Here is a 19,072-nt window from a genome sequence, read left to right as displayed (position 1 = left end):
GTCCCTCACTAATTCCTTTCAGGTTTTGAAAGTTTGCCTGTTTGAAATCATGGGCCCTCGTGGCAGCCCTGTGTTTGTTTATCCTGCCATTCTGTTTGAACTGAATTAGTTGATTACTCAAAGCAAGGCTCTTCTCTCCACCCAGGTCTTCTGTGAGGTCCTCTCTACTCACTGATATTTAAGGAGGGTCCAACTTGTCCTTGTAGATGTTGTCTTCCACCCAGTAAGCTGGGAAAATTACACACCACCCCTGGGCACCTCTGAGAGGCAACACTTCCCTGCTCAGAAGCAGAGTTTGAGTGTAGGAAAGAAACTTTTAATGAAAAGAGGGAATTAACCTCAGGGAAAATATCACAAGCAGGATTCATAAACATAAATCTGTGCACAGGACGCTCACCCCAGAGTGCGTGGGGCAGAGACTTCTGCCTCCTGTTCTTGAGTTCTACAACCAAGAGTTCCTTTTCTGTGCCCCTTCTGCTCCCTCACCGCACCCCACTCACAGGGGTCGTCCTTGGTCAGTGAGGCCCCAGGGTTCACCTTCCACCCGGGGAAGAAGGCACCTTGCTTGCTCCAGGTGGCCAACCTGCCAGCCACCTTTCTGTTCCGCTGCCCGCCCCGCTTGCCGCCCTGCCAGCTGCTGTTCTGCTGGCCGCATGCTCACCGCTCCACCAGCCGCCTGAGGGTCACCTTCTGCTGCCACCTGCCTCTGCTGCGACCTCTTGAGGTGTGTGACGTTGGCAGTTTGTGTTTTAACGGTCTCACCATCTCCTGCCATTACATTATTATTGCCCCATATCATGTCCCACAACTGTGAAAATTTAAATGGATAAAAATAGAAAAAAATATGCACAAAATTAAACTCCAATAGTATCCATTGAAATTAAAATCAGATTCAAATTCTGCCAACCCGAAAAAGATTCTTTATTGAGGATTGTAGCTCCAGGGCTGTGCTGCCTCATTTCACCACTAGGAGTCAAACTAAGACTATGCGGCTTCTTGACGGTTCCATCTACTAGAATTAAAATTTTGCCCATTGAAAGAAAATTTCCAGAGACTTTGGTCTCCAGTTTGTTTTATTCAACACAACAATATAAAGGGGAAGCGAATCGGGGCGGGAGCCCAGGGCCCCTGGGAGGGGAGATCAGCTGCTGAGAGGGGCAGACACAGGCTGCAGGGGTGTTACTGAGTGCGGTGTGGCCATTGCGTCGGGTGGGGAATCAGGAGAGAATCTTCAGCTGCAGGAGCCCGGCGAGGGCTGGGTAGGAGGAGCCCGGTGGGTCCCGGAGCTGTGCCGGCTGTGCCGAAAGCTGCTGTGCCGTTGATTGCAGTTGCATCGAGCCTTTCAAAGATCCCAGAGTCAATTTTTGATAGTGCACAGAAAGACTCAGCAGTGCAGCCCGGCAGGAAGTTCAATGTGCCACGTACACCTGCGGGGGATGGGACGGGGGGAAGCAGGTGATTGTTGTCAGGAGAGAGACGCCACTGCACGAGCTGGTCTGGGCCACAAGGCCAGCCCCCTCCTTTGCTCCTCAGAGTCCCACCTAGGCCCCGCTAGCCTCCATCTCCCCATCTGCTCTGCTCCCCCAGCCTGTCTGGCCCTGGAGGTCCTCCCCCTCCCCCTCTGCTCTGATACAGACTCACTCTGTCTCCTTGAGCAAGCCGCTTGCAGCCCCAATCTAGAGCCCGTCAATGACACCTGGATTGGATCAAGCCTGTATTAGCCCCACCACTCATCTAGCAAAGCAGCAGCACAGTGGGGTTTCTAAGATGTTGTGTGGAGAATTAAGGCACCATAATGGGACTCTGAAAAACCAGGATCAATTCCCAGCTCTGCCACAGCCTTCCTGTGTGACCTTGGGCAACTCACCTCATTGCTCCGTGCCTCAGTTTCCCCAGCTGTAAAACAGGGAGACTGCACCTTCCTTGGCCTGTGTAGATCACAAGCTCTTTGGGGCAAGGACTGTCACTATGAACTTATTCAGTGCCTGGCACAACGAGGGTTTCCCATCTCTGCCTGGGTCTGTGCAGCCCCTCATGCACCAGGGACTCTCAATATTAAGCCAGTCCTTACAACAAAGAGCTTACAGATTAAATTCTATATCAGCAAAAGGTGGGAGGGGAAGTGGGCACCTTTGTCTGCTGGTCCCTGGGACATGCCGACCTGGGGCTGTTTTATCACGGGTTTGTAAAATGGATGAACGTAAGGGTACAGTCTGTCACAGAGATGTGCACATCTTGTTTCCAGTCATAAAATGACGGACTTTCTCTCAGCCTGTGTTGTGCGGGAGCGGGCCGGGGAGCACGGGACCTATGTTTCTGTATAAGAATCTGGAACTGGGGGGGGTGTTGGCGTCGCCGTGGCATATAACCAAGGCTGGGGAGAGCCAAAGTGTAACCCAGGTGCGGCCGGCAGGCTGCAGTCACACGCACACACCCAGGGTGCAGCTCGCACGCGGGAGGCTGTTTGTGAGTGGCCCAAGGGGAGCTATTTCCGCAGGGCATTGGAAGGCACCCAAGGGTGCAGGGCAGGGGTGTGGGGAGGGGGCAGCACTGGCGACAGGAATAGAAATCTATCGACTCTGCCAAAGACCAGTGTGGGGATTTTTAAGTTTCTATCTCACGTCAGAGCGTACAGCCGAGCCTGTCTATAAAAGGAGGAGAGAGAGACGCAGACAACGGAGAGATTGTACGTTTTTTACTATTCAAAAAGGTCACCCTCTGCTCCACCCCAGGCAAACATTACCCGGCCTGAAGCCCCATAAAGATCATTTGATCTAACAACCACTAGATCCCACTCCCCTCCCAAAGCCAGGAATAGAACCCAGGAGTCCGGGCTCCCAGCCCCACCCCCCATAAGGATTAGAGTACCAACCCTCCAGGATTGTCCTGCAGTCCCCAGAAATTAACGATTCTAGATTATGTCATGTAATGACACCTCCAGGAATACGTCCAAGTAAAAGTGGCAGCCCCAATAAGGATGGAAAGGAAGGCGGGAGCCAGCACGCCAGCGGGGCAGCTAAAGGAGAGACACAGCAGTGGGGCTGGGTCAGTGGCACCAAGAGGAAACACGGTTACGCCCCAGTTCTCTTCCCAGTGTGTGCAGACAGATTCCTGTCTGGGGGGCGACAGCCACCTGCTGCCTTACGGGACATCCGCATCTCGCTGACTCCGGGGGAAACTCCTGGACCCCTTCAGCCGGGAGCAGGGAAATCAGCTCTCCCCACCCCCCTTCCCAGACAACATGGGACATTACAGAGCAGGGAGGCGGCTGAGCCCCCTGCTGAAAGAGGGGAAACTGAGGTAGCTGCAGAGCACTGGCAATGCTGGGACACCCCCCTTGGGGGGGGAGTTTCCCAGTGCAGTGCGCAGCAGTGGGGAGATGGGGAGGGGGAATTTCTCCCTTCAGTCTATGGCTGCCTGATGGTCTGTGGCAACGTGAGTGACCCCAAGCGGGTGGGGGCAGTACCACTGCTGTGTGGTGTGGGGAGCAAAACCCCACCTCAGTGGGGTGGAAGGGTCAGTACAATTCCTCCTCCGCCTGGGGAGTCTGGGGTGATGGTGCAGGTGCCCCAGGCCCTGAGCTTGGGGAAGGGGGACACAGAAATAAATTTGGCTCCGGAGGAGGGTTGAAGATTTGCCCTTGTCTGGAGCCGGGGACCCCTTGGCTGTTAAAATGAGTTGATGATCGGCAGTAGCTTTGCACAGAGCCAAGGGTTGTTGCCAGCTGTCCCTTTAAGAGTGGGTGGGTGAAGGGAGTGGGGTTGGCTGATCTACAGGGAAGTATGGGACCAGATTCACTCTGGAAAGAACCAGCCTAGAACAAGGCGAGGGAGTTAACGTCTCTGCCCAGGAGAGCTGCCAGCTTTGTCTTTGTTTGTTTCGTTCTTATGTGTTATCATTCTGGAGCGTCGGAAGTAAAATCGTGTTACACTGAAACCTTCCCGCAGGAGTATTTGCTATTTGTATCCAGCGTCTCTGTGTGGTGCCACAAAGGCGGGTCAGAGGTGTGACTACCCCAGAACTTTGGCAAATGGCTCTGAGGTTCCACCTGACGACTGGCTCATGCATGTTCAATCTCTATTCTGATCTCATTTCAGCCCCTCTGTGATAAATCCCCGGGTCACAGGTTTGGCTGCATCCGAGACCCCAGCGCCGATCTACTGCGTCCCCATCACGATGAAGGCTTCTTTTGCTGTCTGCATCCTCGCTGCTCTCCTGGATAGAGGTGGGTAGGTTCTTTTCCTGTGGGTCCCATGTTCTGACTTCTCCAATAAACAAGGACATTTTTGAAAGCGGATCTTCCGCTAGAGTCACAAGACTCTAGGAAATGGGATTCTGTCTGATCCCCAGCTGGCGTCTGTCGCTGTAGCTTCATTGGTGTCAAGGGGGCCAGATCCCCAACTGGTGTGGATCAAACCCAGCGGAAGGCGAAGGAGGGACAAATCCAGGTGGCTCATGTTCTCTCTCTGCCTCCAGGGGCCTGTCTGCAGTGTGAGGTTTGCTCTGGACCAGGAGCCAGCTGCACGGGCGACCTTCAGACCTGCGCTGTTGGGACAGACTCTTGTGGCATCTCGCTGGGTGAATACACATTGGGTAGGTGAGATGGATCTTAACCAATCTGGGCCAGGGAACAGGCTGGGGACCCAGGACCCCTGGGTTCTATACTAGTCCCAGCTCTGGAAAGAGAGTGTGGTGGATGGGTCTGAGCAGCCGTTAAGGAATCAGCTGGGGCGGCTCTAGCCATTTCGCCACCCCAAGCACAGCGGCACACCGCGGGGAGTGCTCTGCTGGTTGCCGGTCCCGCGGCTCCGGTGGACATCCCGCAGATGTGCCTGCGGATGCTCCACCGAAGCCGTGGGACCAGCGGACCCTCCGCAGGTACGCCTGCGGGAGGTCCACCGGAGCCGCCTGCCGCCCTCCCGGCGACCAGCAGAGTGCCTCCCCAAGCACGCGCTTGGTGTGCTGGGGCCTGGAGCCGCCCCTGGGAGCCAGGATGCCTGGGTTCTATCCTAGTCCCAGCTCTGGAAAGGGAGGGTGGTGGATGGGTCTGAGCAGCGGTTAAGGAGCCAGGATGCCTGGGTTCTATGCCAGACCCTGTGGCTAGCTCCCCAGTGGGGCCTTCGGCTCAGCACTGCGATGATGAACCCCCGGTGGTCTCCATGGACCACGGGCCAGGGGCCCAGGCTGCCGCCATAGTGCTTGGGGAGAGGGAGGCGCCTGAGGATGGGATCCACAACAGCCGGCACGCCAAGCGGGCGCCCGCCTAAGCCAGCCAATAGGAAATGCTGAGGTGAGGGGTGTGGCCCATGCCTCCTCCCCTGAGTGTTCAGCATCTAAGTCTGGGCTGCACGGAGGTGCCCAGCTGTGCTTGGGATCCACAGCTGAGGACCCCTTGCCGGGAGTCCAGCATCTAAACCGGGTCAGTCCTTCCTTGCAAATGACAGCAGAGGAGGAGGGGCTGCCTGAGACCTCAGCAGCTGGGGTGCTCAGCTGGGACATGGAAGAACCAGCTTCAAATGCCCCCTCTTCCACTGGACTATGGAGGGGGTATCTCTGAATCCCTCTTCTTGCAGCCGCTCCATTCAGGTTAAATATTTCAGCTTGGCAGAATCTGAGTTTTACCTTGTTCTCATTTTGACAATGTTGATTTTTAAGCATTTTTTAATCCATTGAAATTTTCACAGTTGCAGGAAATGCTGGGCAGGGGGGAGGTGGGTTCAGACTAATGATTTAATGGCAATAGCTGATGGAATTCAAAAAGGCAAAGCTTTCTAACCTTTAAACCACCAGCTCTCAACATCGCGTGTCCAATTATACCAGGGAAATAGCCTTCAATCCAACTCTGACACGTTCTCAAGCAGCATTTCTGCTACTTGGCCAATCTGTACATTTCGGTGGGAATATTGGGTCAGTTTGTGGGTATTTGGTCAAATCAACATTTACCGACATGTACGGAGGAAAGCCTGACTCTGCCAAGCCTATAAACACTGGGACGTGAACTGGACCCTGCCTGCGCCACACACTGGGTTGTGCTCTGAGCATTGGACTGTTGGGCATAAGGCTGGGGGAGGGGGCATGACAAATAGCACCTCCTGCGGCTGTGTTTTGTGGGGGGTCCACCCATGTGGCCCATCTCAGAGGCTGTCCACTGGATCGGGTCCCAGAGCTAAGGTAGGCAGGGGAACGCCTACTGTGAGATCCCACCAGGGCTGAGCCATGAGCTGGGTGCCGGGTGTCAGGATTTAGGCAGCTGTCTGGTTACCCACCAGGAGAAATTCTGGGATTTAAGGAATTCAGGCGCCTACAGAGTCAGGCAGCAGCTGAAGTCGGAGCTTGAGGATCAAAATGTTGGATTTTGGTATCTAAGGTGGAAGTTAGGTGCCTACATTGCTTTGCGGGACCCTGTTATTTATCTCTCTCCACTGTGAAAACTGACCATTTATTCCTGTCCTTTGTGTCCTGTCTTTTACCCAGTTACTGATCCATGAGAGACCTTCCCTCTTATCCCACGACAGCTCACTTTGCTTAAGAGCCTTTGGTGAGGGATCTTGTCACAGGCTTTCTGAAAGTCCAAGTACACTATGTCCACTGGATCCCCCTTGTCCACATGCTTGGTGACCCCCTCAGAGAATTCTAGTAGATTGGTGAGGCGTGATTTCCCTTTACAAAAACCATGTTGACCCTTCCCCAGCATATTGCACTCATCTATGTTTTGGTTGATTCTGTTCTTTATACTTTCAATCAATTTTCCTGGTACTGATGTTAGAAGCCTGTAATTACCACGATCACCTGTGGAGCCCTTTTAAAAAATTGGCATTACATTATTTATCCTCCAGTCATCTGGTCCAGAGGCTGGTTTAAGTGACAGGTTATAAACTAGAAGAAGTAGCTCTGCAATTTCATATTTGAGTTCCTTCAGAACTTCTTTTCCCCCACTCTGTGCCTCAGTTTCCCCAAGAGTAGAGTGAGGATAATGCCCCATGGCTGTTGTTGTGCAGAGGGCAGATATGGGGTGGGAGTGGAAGGGGAATAAATCTCCTTCTTCTCCTCATGTGCAGTGGGAATGAAGCAACAGATCATTATCAAGGGCTGTGTAACATCCAGCAATTGCAAAGTTGGCCCCCTCACTATGAACTTTGGGAACGGAGTGGCAGTAAGGTCGGGCCTCACGTGTTGCGTGGGAGATGCCTGCCGAACAACCACAGTTACAGGTACGTCTCCCCATCTCCACCTCTCCTCCCCATCCCCTGCACCTCCTGCTGCCTGGAACCTGCCCCATGTTAACTTCCTGAGACTGGTCCTCCTGCCTTGCAGGGGGCGCCCCATGGAATAACACTGAGCCCCTGGCTGGGTGGAGTTTAGTGGGCGGGACTCTAGGCTGCCCCCAGGTGTGAACCCGGCTGACCCCACCTGGGGCAGGATCCAGGGCTCCCTGCTGCAAACCCCTCCCCCGCCCCTGCTGCCCCCGGTGTCCCCGGAGCTACAGCTCCCCCTGCAGGGGGCACCCAGGGCTGAGCTGTGCAGCCCCCAGCTGCTCTCCCGGCCCCGACGCCTCCTGGGGCTCGTCCCCCGAGCTGACTGCGTTTGCTCCTCTTCTTCCCAGTGCCCCCGGCTAACACCAAACCCAACGGCCAGCGCTGCCCAGCCTGCGTCGCTATCCTCTATGCTCAGTGCAATGAAGAGACCATCCAGTGCACTGGGTCAGATACCCGATGCATCGAGGTTGCCGGGACCGTAACGTTTGGTAACTTCCGTTCATTTACTTTGCGTTTATTTTTCCTTTGTTGTTTATTTCGGCCACAGTTCAGGGCAAGTGCACCCGTGTTCCCCTGCCGTGATCTCAAGGGCACCAGCTCTAAGCTTCTGGCTCCTCAATTCTCACGTCCCTTGAGTGGACATCCACATTCCTCTCCTTGCTGACTGGCGGGGTTCTTTACAGCTGCACAGACCCCTGCTGACACTGTGATAGCCCCAGCAAGCCAGACTGCCTAAGGAACCAGCGTGTGCCCTGCGCAGTCTCCGCAGGGGGGGTGAACAGCGTCATGGCCCACGGCTGTGAGCTACCCCACAGCGCGTCCTAAGCCAGCACCTTTATTGTGAAGGAGAGAGTATTATGGAGAAACCACGGATTGAAAACAAGGACAGAACCTGCAGGCTGGAAAGGTCACCTCAAATCCAGAATTGGGGTCTGCTAGGGTCAACCCACACAACTTGGGTTTCATTCTTGCTTTAACTTCTTCCTAGAGATTCCTCAGGGAAACCACTTACCACTTCTTGTTGCCAGAGTCCAACCCTGGCTGGCACATTGTTCAGTACAGGCCTCTAGACCCCCAGGTCTCACATCTGGTCCCAATTCCTGCTCTAGGAGAGGATGCTGTGGTGGGCTCTGCTGGGTAAAGATATTGGCTGAAGATCAGGAAACCAGGGTCCTCTTCTCAGTGCCACCTCTTGTGTGACCTTGAGCCAGTGTCTTTGCCTCCGTTTCCCCTCCCACCTTTTGCCTATTTAGAGTTTAATCTGTACACTCTTTGTGGTAGGGACTGGCTTAGTATTGGGAGCCCCAGGGGTGCCAGGCGCTGCACAGACCCTGACCGAGATCAGAGACCCCTATTGTGCCAGGCACTGAACAAGTTCATAGTGACAGTCCTTGACTCAAAGCAGGCAAAAGAAGGTGCATTCTCCCTGTTTTACAGTGGGGGAAACTGAGGCACATCATGATGAGGTGACTTGCACCAGGTCACACAGGAAGGCTGGGGCGGAGCTGAGAATTGAACCTAGCTTTGTGGAGTCCCATCATGGTGCCTTAATTCCCCATAAAAACCTCTTATAATCCCACTACTGCCACCAGCACTGAGCTGCTGCTTTGCTAGATGAATGGTGGGGCTAATAAGGTCCTGATCCAGGCTGGGTATCATCAGTGAGCTCTATATCACTGCCAATCATTTGATCTAGGACACACAGTGAGTCTGTATCAGAGGAGAGGAGAAGGGGGAGGCCACCCAGGGCCAGACAGGCTGGGGGAGCAGAGCAGATGTGAAGATGGAGGCTGGGGGGGACTTAGGCAGGGCTCTGAGGAACAGAGCTGAGGAGGGGAGGGCGTTGTCCTAGTCCACCTTGAGGAGTGGAGCTACGCCTCTCACACCAATCACCTGCTTCCCCCTCCCACCCCCCAGGCGGGACTTCCACATTGACCACCATGAAGGGCTGCGCTAGTGAGACCACTTGTGCCCACTTAAAAGAGATTTCGGGGACCATCGAAGGAGTCAGTGCAGATCTATCTGTGGTCAAATGCAAAGCGCCCGGCCCAGCTCCGGGACCAGTCGGGCTCCTCGTCCCAGCCCTCGCTGGGCTCCTGCTGCTGAAGCTCCTCTTCTGATCTCCACGCCAGGAAAGGGCACGCCGCACTCAACAACACCCTGGCAGCCTGCTTCTGCCCCTCTCTGCAGCCGCTCCCCCCTCCCAGGGGCTCTGGGCTCCCGGTCGCATTCGCTTCCCCTTTATTTTTTTGCACTGAATGAAACAAACTGGAGACCTCATTCTTTGGAGGGTTTTTTTTTTATCTCTTTCAATGGGCAAAATTTTAATTCTAGCGGGCAGGGCCGTGTAGAAGCTGCTTCCTCTTAAAGTGACCCCTAGTGGTGAAATTAGGTGGCACAGGCCAGGAGCTAAAATTCTTAACAAAGAATCTTCTTTTGTATGTAGGGTTGGCTGAATTTGATTTTTTTTTTATAATTTTGAGGGATAATATAAAAAATATTTTTAAATATTTTCATCAATTTAAATGTTCACAGTTGCGGGAAATGGTCTGGGGGCAGCAATCATTATTTAACGATTGTAAATGCTGAGATTGAAGAAGTTAAATTTTGATAACTGTTAAAATACAAATTGTCACCATCACCTGTCAAAATATACAAAGAAAATAGCCTAAAAATCAAACTCCAATATGTTCTCAAGAAACATTTGTTTTACCATGTCTATTGGAAAAATTTGTTATCAGTGCAACCATCTTATTTCTTTGTTTGGGAGTTGTCATAACTATAAAGGGAAGGGAACAGCCCTCCTGTGTACAATACTATAAAATCCCTCCTGGCCAGAGACACCAAAATCCTTTTACCTGTAAAGGGTTAAGGAGCTCAGGTCACCTGGCTGACACCTGACCCAAAGGACCAATAAGGGGACAAGATACTTTCAAATCTTGGTGGGGGGAGGCTTTTGTTTGTGATCTTTGTTTTTGGGGGTGGTTCGCTCTTGGGATTGAGAGGGACCAGACATCAATCCAGGCTCTCCAAATCTTTCTGAACAAGTCTCTCATATTTCAAACTTGTAAGTAACAGCCAGGCAAGGCGTGTTAGGTTTAACTTTGTTTTCTCAACTTGTAAATGTTCCTTTTTGCTAAGAGGATTTACCTCTGTTTGCTGTAACTTTGAACCTAAGGCTAGAGGGGGTTCCTCTGGGCTCTAGGAATCTGATTACCCCGTAAAGTTATTTTCCGCCCTGATTTTACAGAGATGATTTTTATCTTTCTTTCTTTAATTAAAAGCCTTCTTTTAAATAACCTGATGGATTTTTCCTTGTTTTAAGATCCAAGGGGATTGGCTCTGGACTCACCAGGAATTGGTGGGGGAAAGGAGGGGGGATGGTTAAATTCTCCTTGTGTTAATATCCAAGGGGTTGGATCGGTGTTCACCAGGAACTTGGTGAAGAAGTCTCTCAAGACTACCCAGGGAAGGGAGTTAGTACTTGGGAGTGGTGGCAGCAAAACCAGATCTAAGCTGGTAGTTAATCTTAGAGGTGTTCATGCAGGTCCCCACATCTGTACCCTAAAGTTCAGAGTGGGGAAGGAACCTTGACAGGAGTGTCTTGTGAAATCAACATTATCAGCATTTTCTGGAGAAAATCTTATCCTGCCAAACCTAGTTGTATCCCTCTCAGCCAGCTGCTGCCTCTTCTGCCTCTGGCAGCACCCCTAGAGCAGGGCGACATAAATTACAGACCCCCTTGGAAAGTGTCAGCCAAGGTCTGTGCGGGCATTTCTGTAATGGAGTTGGGAACAGGACCGTGAATTTGGGAGGTGCCGTTTCAAGTTCCTGCCCTGGGAAATAATCTCAGGCCATCTGCAAGCAGGTCCCATCAAAATGAAGCCACAGTTAGAGCTGGCTCAAATTTTTCTATCAAAACCTTTTGATGTTGAAAATGGGATGAAAAATGTGCCTCCTCCTCCCCGCTTTTCCGTCCCCCCCCCTTTTTTTTAATGAAAAAACTCAGTTCGTGGAGGGACATTTTCTTCTCTTTCATTCATTTTCCATACGCAGATTCCACTCATGAGATTTATCCCACCAAGTCTCTGTGGTGCTAAATTAAGTCATGATTTAGCTTGTGTACTAAAACTTCCAGGGGGATGTCACAATTTTGCAGCAAGCAGGATTTATACGCAGCTTGTTATTTTAAATGAGGTTTACCTTCTGAACACTGATATAATAATTTTCAGAGCCTCTCAAGTGCGATGGCTGGAAATAGTCAAGGAGCGGGTTCACTTTGGGTTTTTTTTTTCTGTTTGCTATTTCAGGCAAGGGAAATAAAACAGTAAAAGGTAAAAATGAGCAACAGAGAACAACTTCAAAGCTAGCCCTGGCCAGATTGGAGAAGAAAGAGTCAGAGCACATGACTGCAAAATTCTTGGGAAGAACCTTTTGCAGTGATAGACGTAGTAAATGAAGATACCATGTTAAAAAGCTGCATGGTAATGCTCTTTCACAGCTAATACATCTAAACAGACTTACAGACTATTGCATCAGGGAAGCCATGGTAAACATGATGTGCTGTCTAGTACAGAGAAACTGAGGCACACCACCTCATTGATTTGATGGCTGAATGCCAGACTGACTCATCTCTGGAAAGCATTGATATGTGCAGTGCAATAATACCAGTTGACAGGGCAGAGAGGTTGTCAGTGTTGCAAGAACACAAAGAGGTGTTTTCTGACAAGTCAGGGAAGACACACTTGCTAACTCATAAGAGCATTACAAAAGGCCCACCGCCATCTCCCAGCAGACTCGACAGGGCCACTGGCAAGGTGCAGGAACAAATTGGTGCAGAAATAACAAAGCATGGTGGATCTAGGAGTAATTAAAGAGTCTGACAGCTCCTGGGCATCACCTGTGGTCTTGGTCCCTACCAAAGACAACACTGTAAGGTTTAAGTTGATTATAGAAAACTCAGTGCTGTCACAGCCAGATGTGTATCTCACTCCTAGAACTGATGATCTTCTGGACATTTTAAGCAAAGCTAAATATCTGAGTTCTTTTGATTTAACTCCCAGGTATTGGCAGATTCCTTTAGGCAGGATGCACAAATAAAGTCTGCTTTCATCACCAATATGGGTCTCTAGCAGTTCACAATGTTACCATTTGGGTTAATTAATGCAAGAGCCACCTTCCAGAGACCGGTTTCAGAGTAGCAGCCGGGTTAGTCTGTATCCGCAAAAAGAGCAGCAGTACTTGTGGCACCTTAGAGACTAACACATTTATTTGACCGTAAGCTTTTGAAAGCTTATGCTCAGGTGCCACAAGCACTCCTGTTCTTCCGGAGATTGGTCAACCAGGTGTTAAATGGTTTGCAGAGCTTTCAAAGGGTGTATGTGGCAGTTGGCTGATCACAAAAACCTCAAGGAATTGTGTTGTCAAAACTCAAGGAGGCAGGCCTGACCATAAAAGTCTCTAAGGGTAAAATGGGAGCAGCCAGAGTTCCTTATTTGGGACACTGGCTAAGGGCGGGTCAGATATCCCCTGATCTCTTAAAAATCCAAGCCATTGTAAATTGGCCTGTACCCCAAACTCAAAAACAGGTCCAATTTTTGTTAGGTCTAGTAAACGATAAGAGAAGGTTTGTGTGTGGATTCAATGACGTTGTGTCTGCCATCACAGATCTATGTAAAAAAGCCTAAACCTAACAAAGTCATTTGGACAAAGCTTTCCAGGAAGCATGTGGTGAGAAAATCTGGCTTTGAATTTAATGTAGCTTGTTAAATTAATCATTGATAAATGTTTTATCTTCCTTTTTTCCGGGACCCATTTCTGACTTCTATAGCGTGAGGCTGTTTGTGAGTGGCCCGGGGGGAGCTACTTCAGCAGGGCATTGGAAGGCACCCAAGGGTGCAGGGCAGGGGGGGGGGGGTTGTACCATTAACTGTGGTACATTGCTCTGGACGTACCCTGGGGATGTCACAGCGCTGTGGGGAGGGGACAGCACCGGCAACAGGAATAGAAATTTATCGACTGCCAAAGACGAATGTGGGGATTTTAAAGTTTCTATCTCACGTGAGAGCGTACAGCTGAGCATAGGCACCCGTGAGTGCTCTGGGGTTGGGAACACCCACAAAAAAAAATAGTGGGTGCTCAGAACCCACTGGCAGCCCCCCTGAACAGCTCCTCCCCCTTAGATCCACCTGGCCACCAGTGGGCCCCGTCAATCAGAACCTCCCACTCCCTCCCAGCACATCCCACCTGCGGCTATCAGCTGTTCGGGCACGCAGGAGGTACTGGCAGGGAGGGGGAGGAGCAGGGCAGGAAGAGGCAGGGGAGAGGGCGTGGCAGGGGTACCAGCATGGGCGATGGGGTGGATCGCGGGTCGAGCATGTCCCAGGAACTCAGGAAGTTGGCACCTCTGCACCTGCAGTCTATAAAAGGAGGAGAGAGAGATACACACCCGCAACGCAGAGATTGTACATCTTTTTCCTGTTCACAGAGCTCTCCTTCTGCTCCACCTCCGGTAAACGTTACCCAGCCTGACACCCCTAAGGAGCGTTTGGTAAGTGACACCCCTCTGGGCTATGGATGCTTTAACGAGGAGACCTCACTCCCACCCTGAGTTGGGGAGAGAGCCCAGGATTCTTGGCTCCCAACCTCCCCCACTCTAACCACTAACCCCACTCCCCTCCCAGAGCCAGGGCTAGAACCCAGAAGTGTTGGCTCCCAGCACTGCCAGCTCTAACCTCTAGATCCCACTCTCCTCCCTGAGCGGGGTATAGAACCCAGGAGTCCTGGGTCCCATCCCCATAAGGATGCAACGGGAGGTGAGAGCCAGCACGCCAGTGGGGCAGCTAAAGGAGAGGCACAGCGGTGGGGGTGGGTCGGTTGTACCAAGAGGAAACACGGTTACGCCCCAGTTTTCTTCCCAGTGTGTGCAAACAGATGCCTGTCTGGGGTGCGACAGCCACCTGCTGCCATACAGGAGATCAGAGTCTCACTGACTGAAGTCTAAACTCCTGGACTCCTTCAGCCGGGAGCAGGGAAATCAGCTCTTCCCCCTCCACCCTTCCCAGATAACATGAGACATAACAGGGGGAGGAGGGGAGGAGGGGCTGAGCCACTTGTGGAAAGTGGGGAAACTGAGGCAGCTGCAGAGCACTGGCGACGCTGTGACACTTGCTAAGGGTGGGAAGTGCCCAAGCGCAAAATGGCAGCGATAGCTGCTGCCTCCAGGAGGGAGGGGGAATTTCTCACCCTCCCCATGACTATGGTTCCTGACGGTCTGCAGCAACGTGAGTGACCCCAAGTGGGTGGGGGACATTCCACTGCTGTGTGGTGTGGGGAGCAAAACCCCACCTCTGTAGGAGGGAGGGGTCAGTACAATTCCCCCCCATACCCCTCCCTGGGGAACCTGGGGTGATGGTGCAAGGTCCCGGGCCCTGATCACCGGGGAGGTGGCACAGAACGAAACTTGGCTTCAGCGGAGGTTCAAAGGTTCATCCTTGCCCAGGCTCTGGGATCCCTCGGCTGTTAATAGGAGTGTGTGGCTGAGAGTGACCTTGTAGGGAGGAGGGGGTTGTGTATCGAGGTCTGTTTGGGTTGCCAGCTGTCACTTTAAGAGTGGGTGGGTGGGTCGGGGGAGTGGGGTTGGCTGATCTACAGGAAAGTGTGGGACCAGAGGCAATCCGGAAAGAACCAGCAGGAAGGATTTGGGTGCAGGGCTGTTAGCTGGGGTCCTTCAGAACATCGGCTTTGACATACTCTTGGGAAATGGCGGTGTCTCTTTAAGACAGGATCCAGACCTTGCATCAGTGTGAGGTTGTGAGTATAATATAATATATCATTGAAAGGTGAAAGGGCCAGAAAGAGTTAATTAACTCACAGACTGACCTGACCCATGGGTGAACCTTGAGGACCGGTTAGGAAGATATGTAAATGACTAGAGCTTTGAAATGCAAGTCTGCATTGTTAGAGGTAGAAGGGGAGATGTTTGCTCAGGTCTTGTGATGGCAGCAAACAAGTCTTGTCTATTACTATAGTTTTAATTCAAAGATCAAAAAAGGAATATTAACATTTATGATGATACTTGAGTGAAATAGTATTATTGTCTATGTGTCTCTTTGAAGGTTGTGCTAACCTGTATCTGAACTGTTTAATGGGTAAATTACCCTGTGCTAATTGCCAGGAGATTTGGGAGAAGGAGTTAAGCCTATTGTTTTCTCAGGCCGAAAGGCTGCTGGAAATGTATAAGAAGCCTGGGACAGGATCCTGCTTCATCTCAGATCTGCTTTGGGTTTCAAGAGGGGGAAACCTTAAGCCACAAGGATTGAGATCCCCAGTCATTGACTGGAGCCACCCTGAATATGGAAATTGGACTATAATCTCTGGACTATTTCTAAAAGGACTTTTGGCAACTACAAGCTCACCTCTGCTATGTATCTAAACCTCAAGAATTGAATTCAAGTCTTTCTGTATATTGATCTTTTAACCAACACTCTCTCTCTTTTTTAATAAATTTTAGCTTAGTTAATAAGAATTGGCTAATAGCGTGTATTTTGGATAAGATCTAAGTTATAATTGGACCTGGGTATGTGGCTGATCCTTTGGGATTGGAAGAACCTTTTCCTTTATATGATGAAGTAAGATTTTTAGGAATCATCATCATATCTGACAGGTGTGTCTGGATGGAGGCCTGAGGCTGGGCACTTTAAGGGAACTGCGGGGTTTGGACTTCTGAGTAGCCAGTGAGGTGCTACAGAAGCTGGTTTGTGCTGGTTGGTAAATCTAAGTATTGAAATAACCACCAGCGTTTGGGGTTTGTCTGCCCCGTTTGGTTTGCAGTTCACCCTGATTGAGTGACCTCAGCTGGCTCCCACGGGCAGCACCGTCACAATCAGTAACAGCCAAAGATCTGAATCCAGAGAGCCAGAAGGCAGAGAATATAGGAGCCAGTGAGCATATGAATGGCCTGGCTTGCAGGGAGGAGGGGATATTCCCCCTTCCCCTCCAGCTAGTAGCATAAAGGAAAATCTGCTAAGATTGAGTTATCCCTCTGTCTGTAACCAGACCCCTGGATTTCTGTCTATGAGAGCAGTCTGCTTTGTCTCCCTCTGTTTAGGGACCAGCCTGTTTCGTCTCTGCTTTTTGGATCTTATGTGTTATCGTTCTGAAGTCTGAGAAGTAAAATTGCGTTACGCTGCCACTATCCAGCAGGAGTATGTCAACTGGCTCATGCATGTGCAATCTCTCTTCTGATCTCATTTCAGCCCATCTGTGATAAATCCCCCAGCTGGAGATTTGACTGAATCAGAGACCCAGCATCATCTACTGCTTCCCCATCACCATGAAGTCGTCTCTTGTCATCTGTGTCCTCGCTGCTCTCCTGGGAACGGGTGAGTGGGGCTCTGTTTCTACTGGGTCTGATATTCTGACTTCTCCAATGTCACAAAAGCCCAGTGCAGCCTGTCCTATAAAGTTGCTTATGAAAGTAACTGAAAAGCAGCAACAGCAGAATAACAGGGGCCAGGTCTGAATGAAAACTGCCCCTGAGGAGATGCCTGGAAGTCCCAAGTTCCCGTTGCGATGAGTGACCCAATCCTGGAACTGGGAGGCAATGGTTGGAGTTGGACTCCCTGAAAATGTGCCCTGCCTGGTTACATTTCCCAGCTGGCCAGTGAACAAGGATATTTTGGAAAGAAGATCTTCCACTGCGAGTTTGCCTGGAAGGAACCAGATTTGAATCTGAATAACAAGAGTGCAAGACACTAGGAATTGGATTTCTGTCTGTTCCCCCGCTGGGGTCTCTTAGGGGGCTTATTCCTTCACCCTCTCCCTTCCCTGGTCCTTCTCGCATGAACAGACAGCAACAATACCCGAAGTCCAAAGGTACAAACCATTTGATGTTTATTGGGGTGAACTTCCAGCAAGCATGATTCCAGTTTCCTTCCTCGGTGTCCCCTTCCCAGCTCTGACACCACAGAGCCTTGTCTGTGTCCCTGTTCCCATCCCCACCCCCCCTTAGCAAAACATGATTCCAATTCTCTCCCTCCACTTACTTCCTGACTGACTGCAGCCTATATAGTAAAACTGGAGTTCTGCTCAGCTAGACCTTAACCAATCATTTTACTGAAATGTAACTAACCAATCCTAACATACAGTAACATGATTATCTAACCAATTATATCCCACCACCTTCATTGGTTTACACCCAACAAAATTAATTATACAGCAGACAGACACAATCACAGAACCAGACAGAGATTATACAAACAAGAGGGAAGTGGGGACTACAGTGATAGAATGATACAGAAATGAGGATTTCACACCCCAGCTATTGATAAGTGAGTTCTTGCCAGACAGGAGCTACCAAACTTATGTTTCCATCTTCTAGGCTCTTCCCTTTCTCTGGAGGTGATGGGCACTATCAGAACAGGATCGTCTTCCTAACAGCCCAATAGCACCTTATTTCAGTGTGGCCGGTTTGGGACGTGAGGATGTGACCATTCGCTTCCCTGCATATGGCTGCCCCTGCTGCTTAGCCAGAGGCCTTAGCCTAAGAACCAGGCCTTGGACTGTCACAGTGAGAGAAGGCCCTGACACAGACAGACAGTGGTTTTGATTCTCTCTTTTATACCTCTATAACTAGCTACGTGATAAGAATACACCTAAATTCTTAAAGTATAGGCCAGGGGTAGGCAACCTATGGCACGTGTGCAGAAGGTGGTACGTGAGCTGATTTTCAGCGGCACTCACACTGCCCGGGTCCTGCCCACCGGTCCGGGGGGCTCTGCATTTTAATTTAATTTTAAATGAAGCTTCATAAACATTTTTAAAACCTTATTTACTTTACATACAACAATAGTTTAGTTATATATTATAGACTTATAGAAAGAGACCTAAAACCATTAAAATGTATGACTGGCACGCGACACCTTAAATTAGAGCAGGGGTCGGCAACCTTTCAGAAGCAGTGTGCCGAGTCTTCATTTATTCACTCGAATTTAAGGTTTTGTGTGCCAGTCATACATTTTAACCTAGTTTAGTTACATTTCACTAAAATGATTGGTTACGGTCTAGCTAAGCAGAACTTAAGTTTTACTGTATAGGCTGCAGTCAATCAGGAAGTAAGGGGGGAATGGGGTTGGGGGAATTGGAATCATGTTTTGCTAAGGGGGGGGGGGAATGGGGACAGGGACACAGACAAGGCTCTGTGGCGTCAGAGCTGGGAAGGGGACACCGAGGAAGGAAACTGGAATCATGCTTGCTGGAAGTTCACCCCAACAAACATCAAATTGTTTGCACCTTCGGACTTCGGGTATTGTTGCTGTCTGTTCATGCGAGAAGGACCAGGGAAGCGAGAGGGTGAAGGAATAAGCCCCCTAACATTTCCTCCATTTCCTTTTTAATCTCATCCCAGGCTGACCCCTGCACCTGGTATGGGCCCTGGTTCTTCCATATCCATTTATCCAAAAAATCCTTTACCCTGGCTTGCCAGAACCCGCAACTACCATCCCAAGAGTTCGCTACACCCCTCCAAGCAGCTGCACGGATTGTTGGGGAGGGGGATTTACAGGCTGCCACTCACCTATCCGATGCGATTCATCCGAGTCATGGCACCAAGATGTTCCTGTTCCTGTTCCCATTCCCCTCTTTAGCAAAACATGATCCCAAGTCCCCCACCCCCAGTCCCTGTTCCCATCCCCCCCTTTACTTCCTGACGGACTGCAGACTATATAATAAAACTGGAGTTCTGCTCAGCTAGACCTTAACCAATCATTTTACTGAAATGTAACTAACCAATCCTAACATACTGTAACATGGTTATT

The 19,072-nt window shown here is 50.6% G+C and overlaps 1 protein-coding gene across 1 annotated transcript; it reads left to right on the top strand.

Annotated features, from left to right (window-relative positions):
* Positions 1-2,953: 2,953 nt before the first annotated feature.
* Positions 2,954-16,530, top strand: LOC120390150 (phospholipase A2 inhibitor subunit gamma B-like). The gene is made up of 6 exons (XM_039512494.1): positions 2,954-3,045; positions 4,098-4,225; positions 4,477-4,593; positions 7,059-7,211; positions 7,604-7,744; positions 16,514-16,530. Exons 1-6 carry the CDS (start codon positions 2,978-2,980, stop codon positions 16,522-16,524), a joined length of 618 nt encoding a protein of 205 aa, XP_039368428.1. The 5' UTR covers positions 2,954-2,977; the 3' UTR covers positions 16,525-16,530.
* The last annotated feature ends 2,542 nt before the right edge of the window (positions 16,531-19,072 follow it).

The sequence above is a fragment of the Mauremys reevesii genome, linkage group 24 (genome assembly GCF_016161935.1).
Source record: "Mauremys reevesii isolate NIE-2019 linkage group 24, ASM1616193v1, whole genome shotgun sequence".
Lineage (NCBI taxonomy): Eukaryota > Metazoa > Chordata > Testudines > Geoemydidae > Mauremys > Mauremys reevesii.
Note: the sequence above shows the minus strand (reverse complement) of the source record. Positions and strands in the feature narration are given on the sequence as shown.

Coding starts and splice junctions, on each gene's coding strand:
- LOC120390150 (XM_039512494.1), top strand. CDS start 2,978: ATGGAAAGGAAGGCGGGAGCCAGCACGCCAGCGGGGCAGCTAAAGGAG. Junction 4,594..7,058: donor GCTGGGTGAATACACATTGG/GTAGGTGAGATG, acceptor CCTCATGTGCAG/TGGGAATGAAGCAACAGATC. Junction 7,212..7,603: donor CCGAACAACCACAGTTACAG/GTACGTCTCCCC, acceptor TCTTCTTCCCAG/TGCCCCCGGCTAACACCAAA.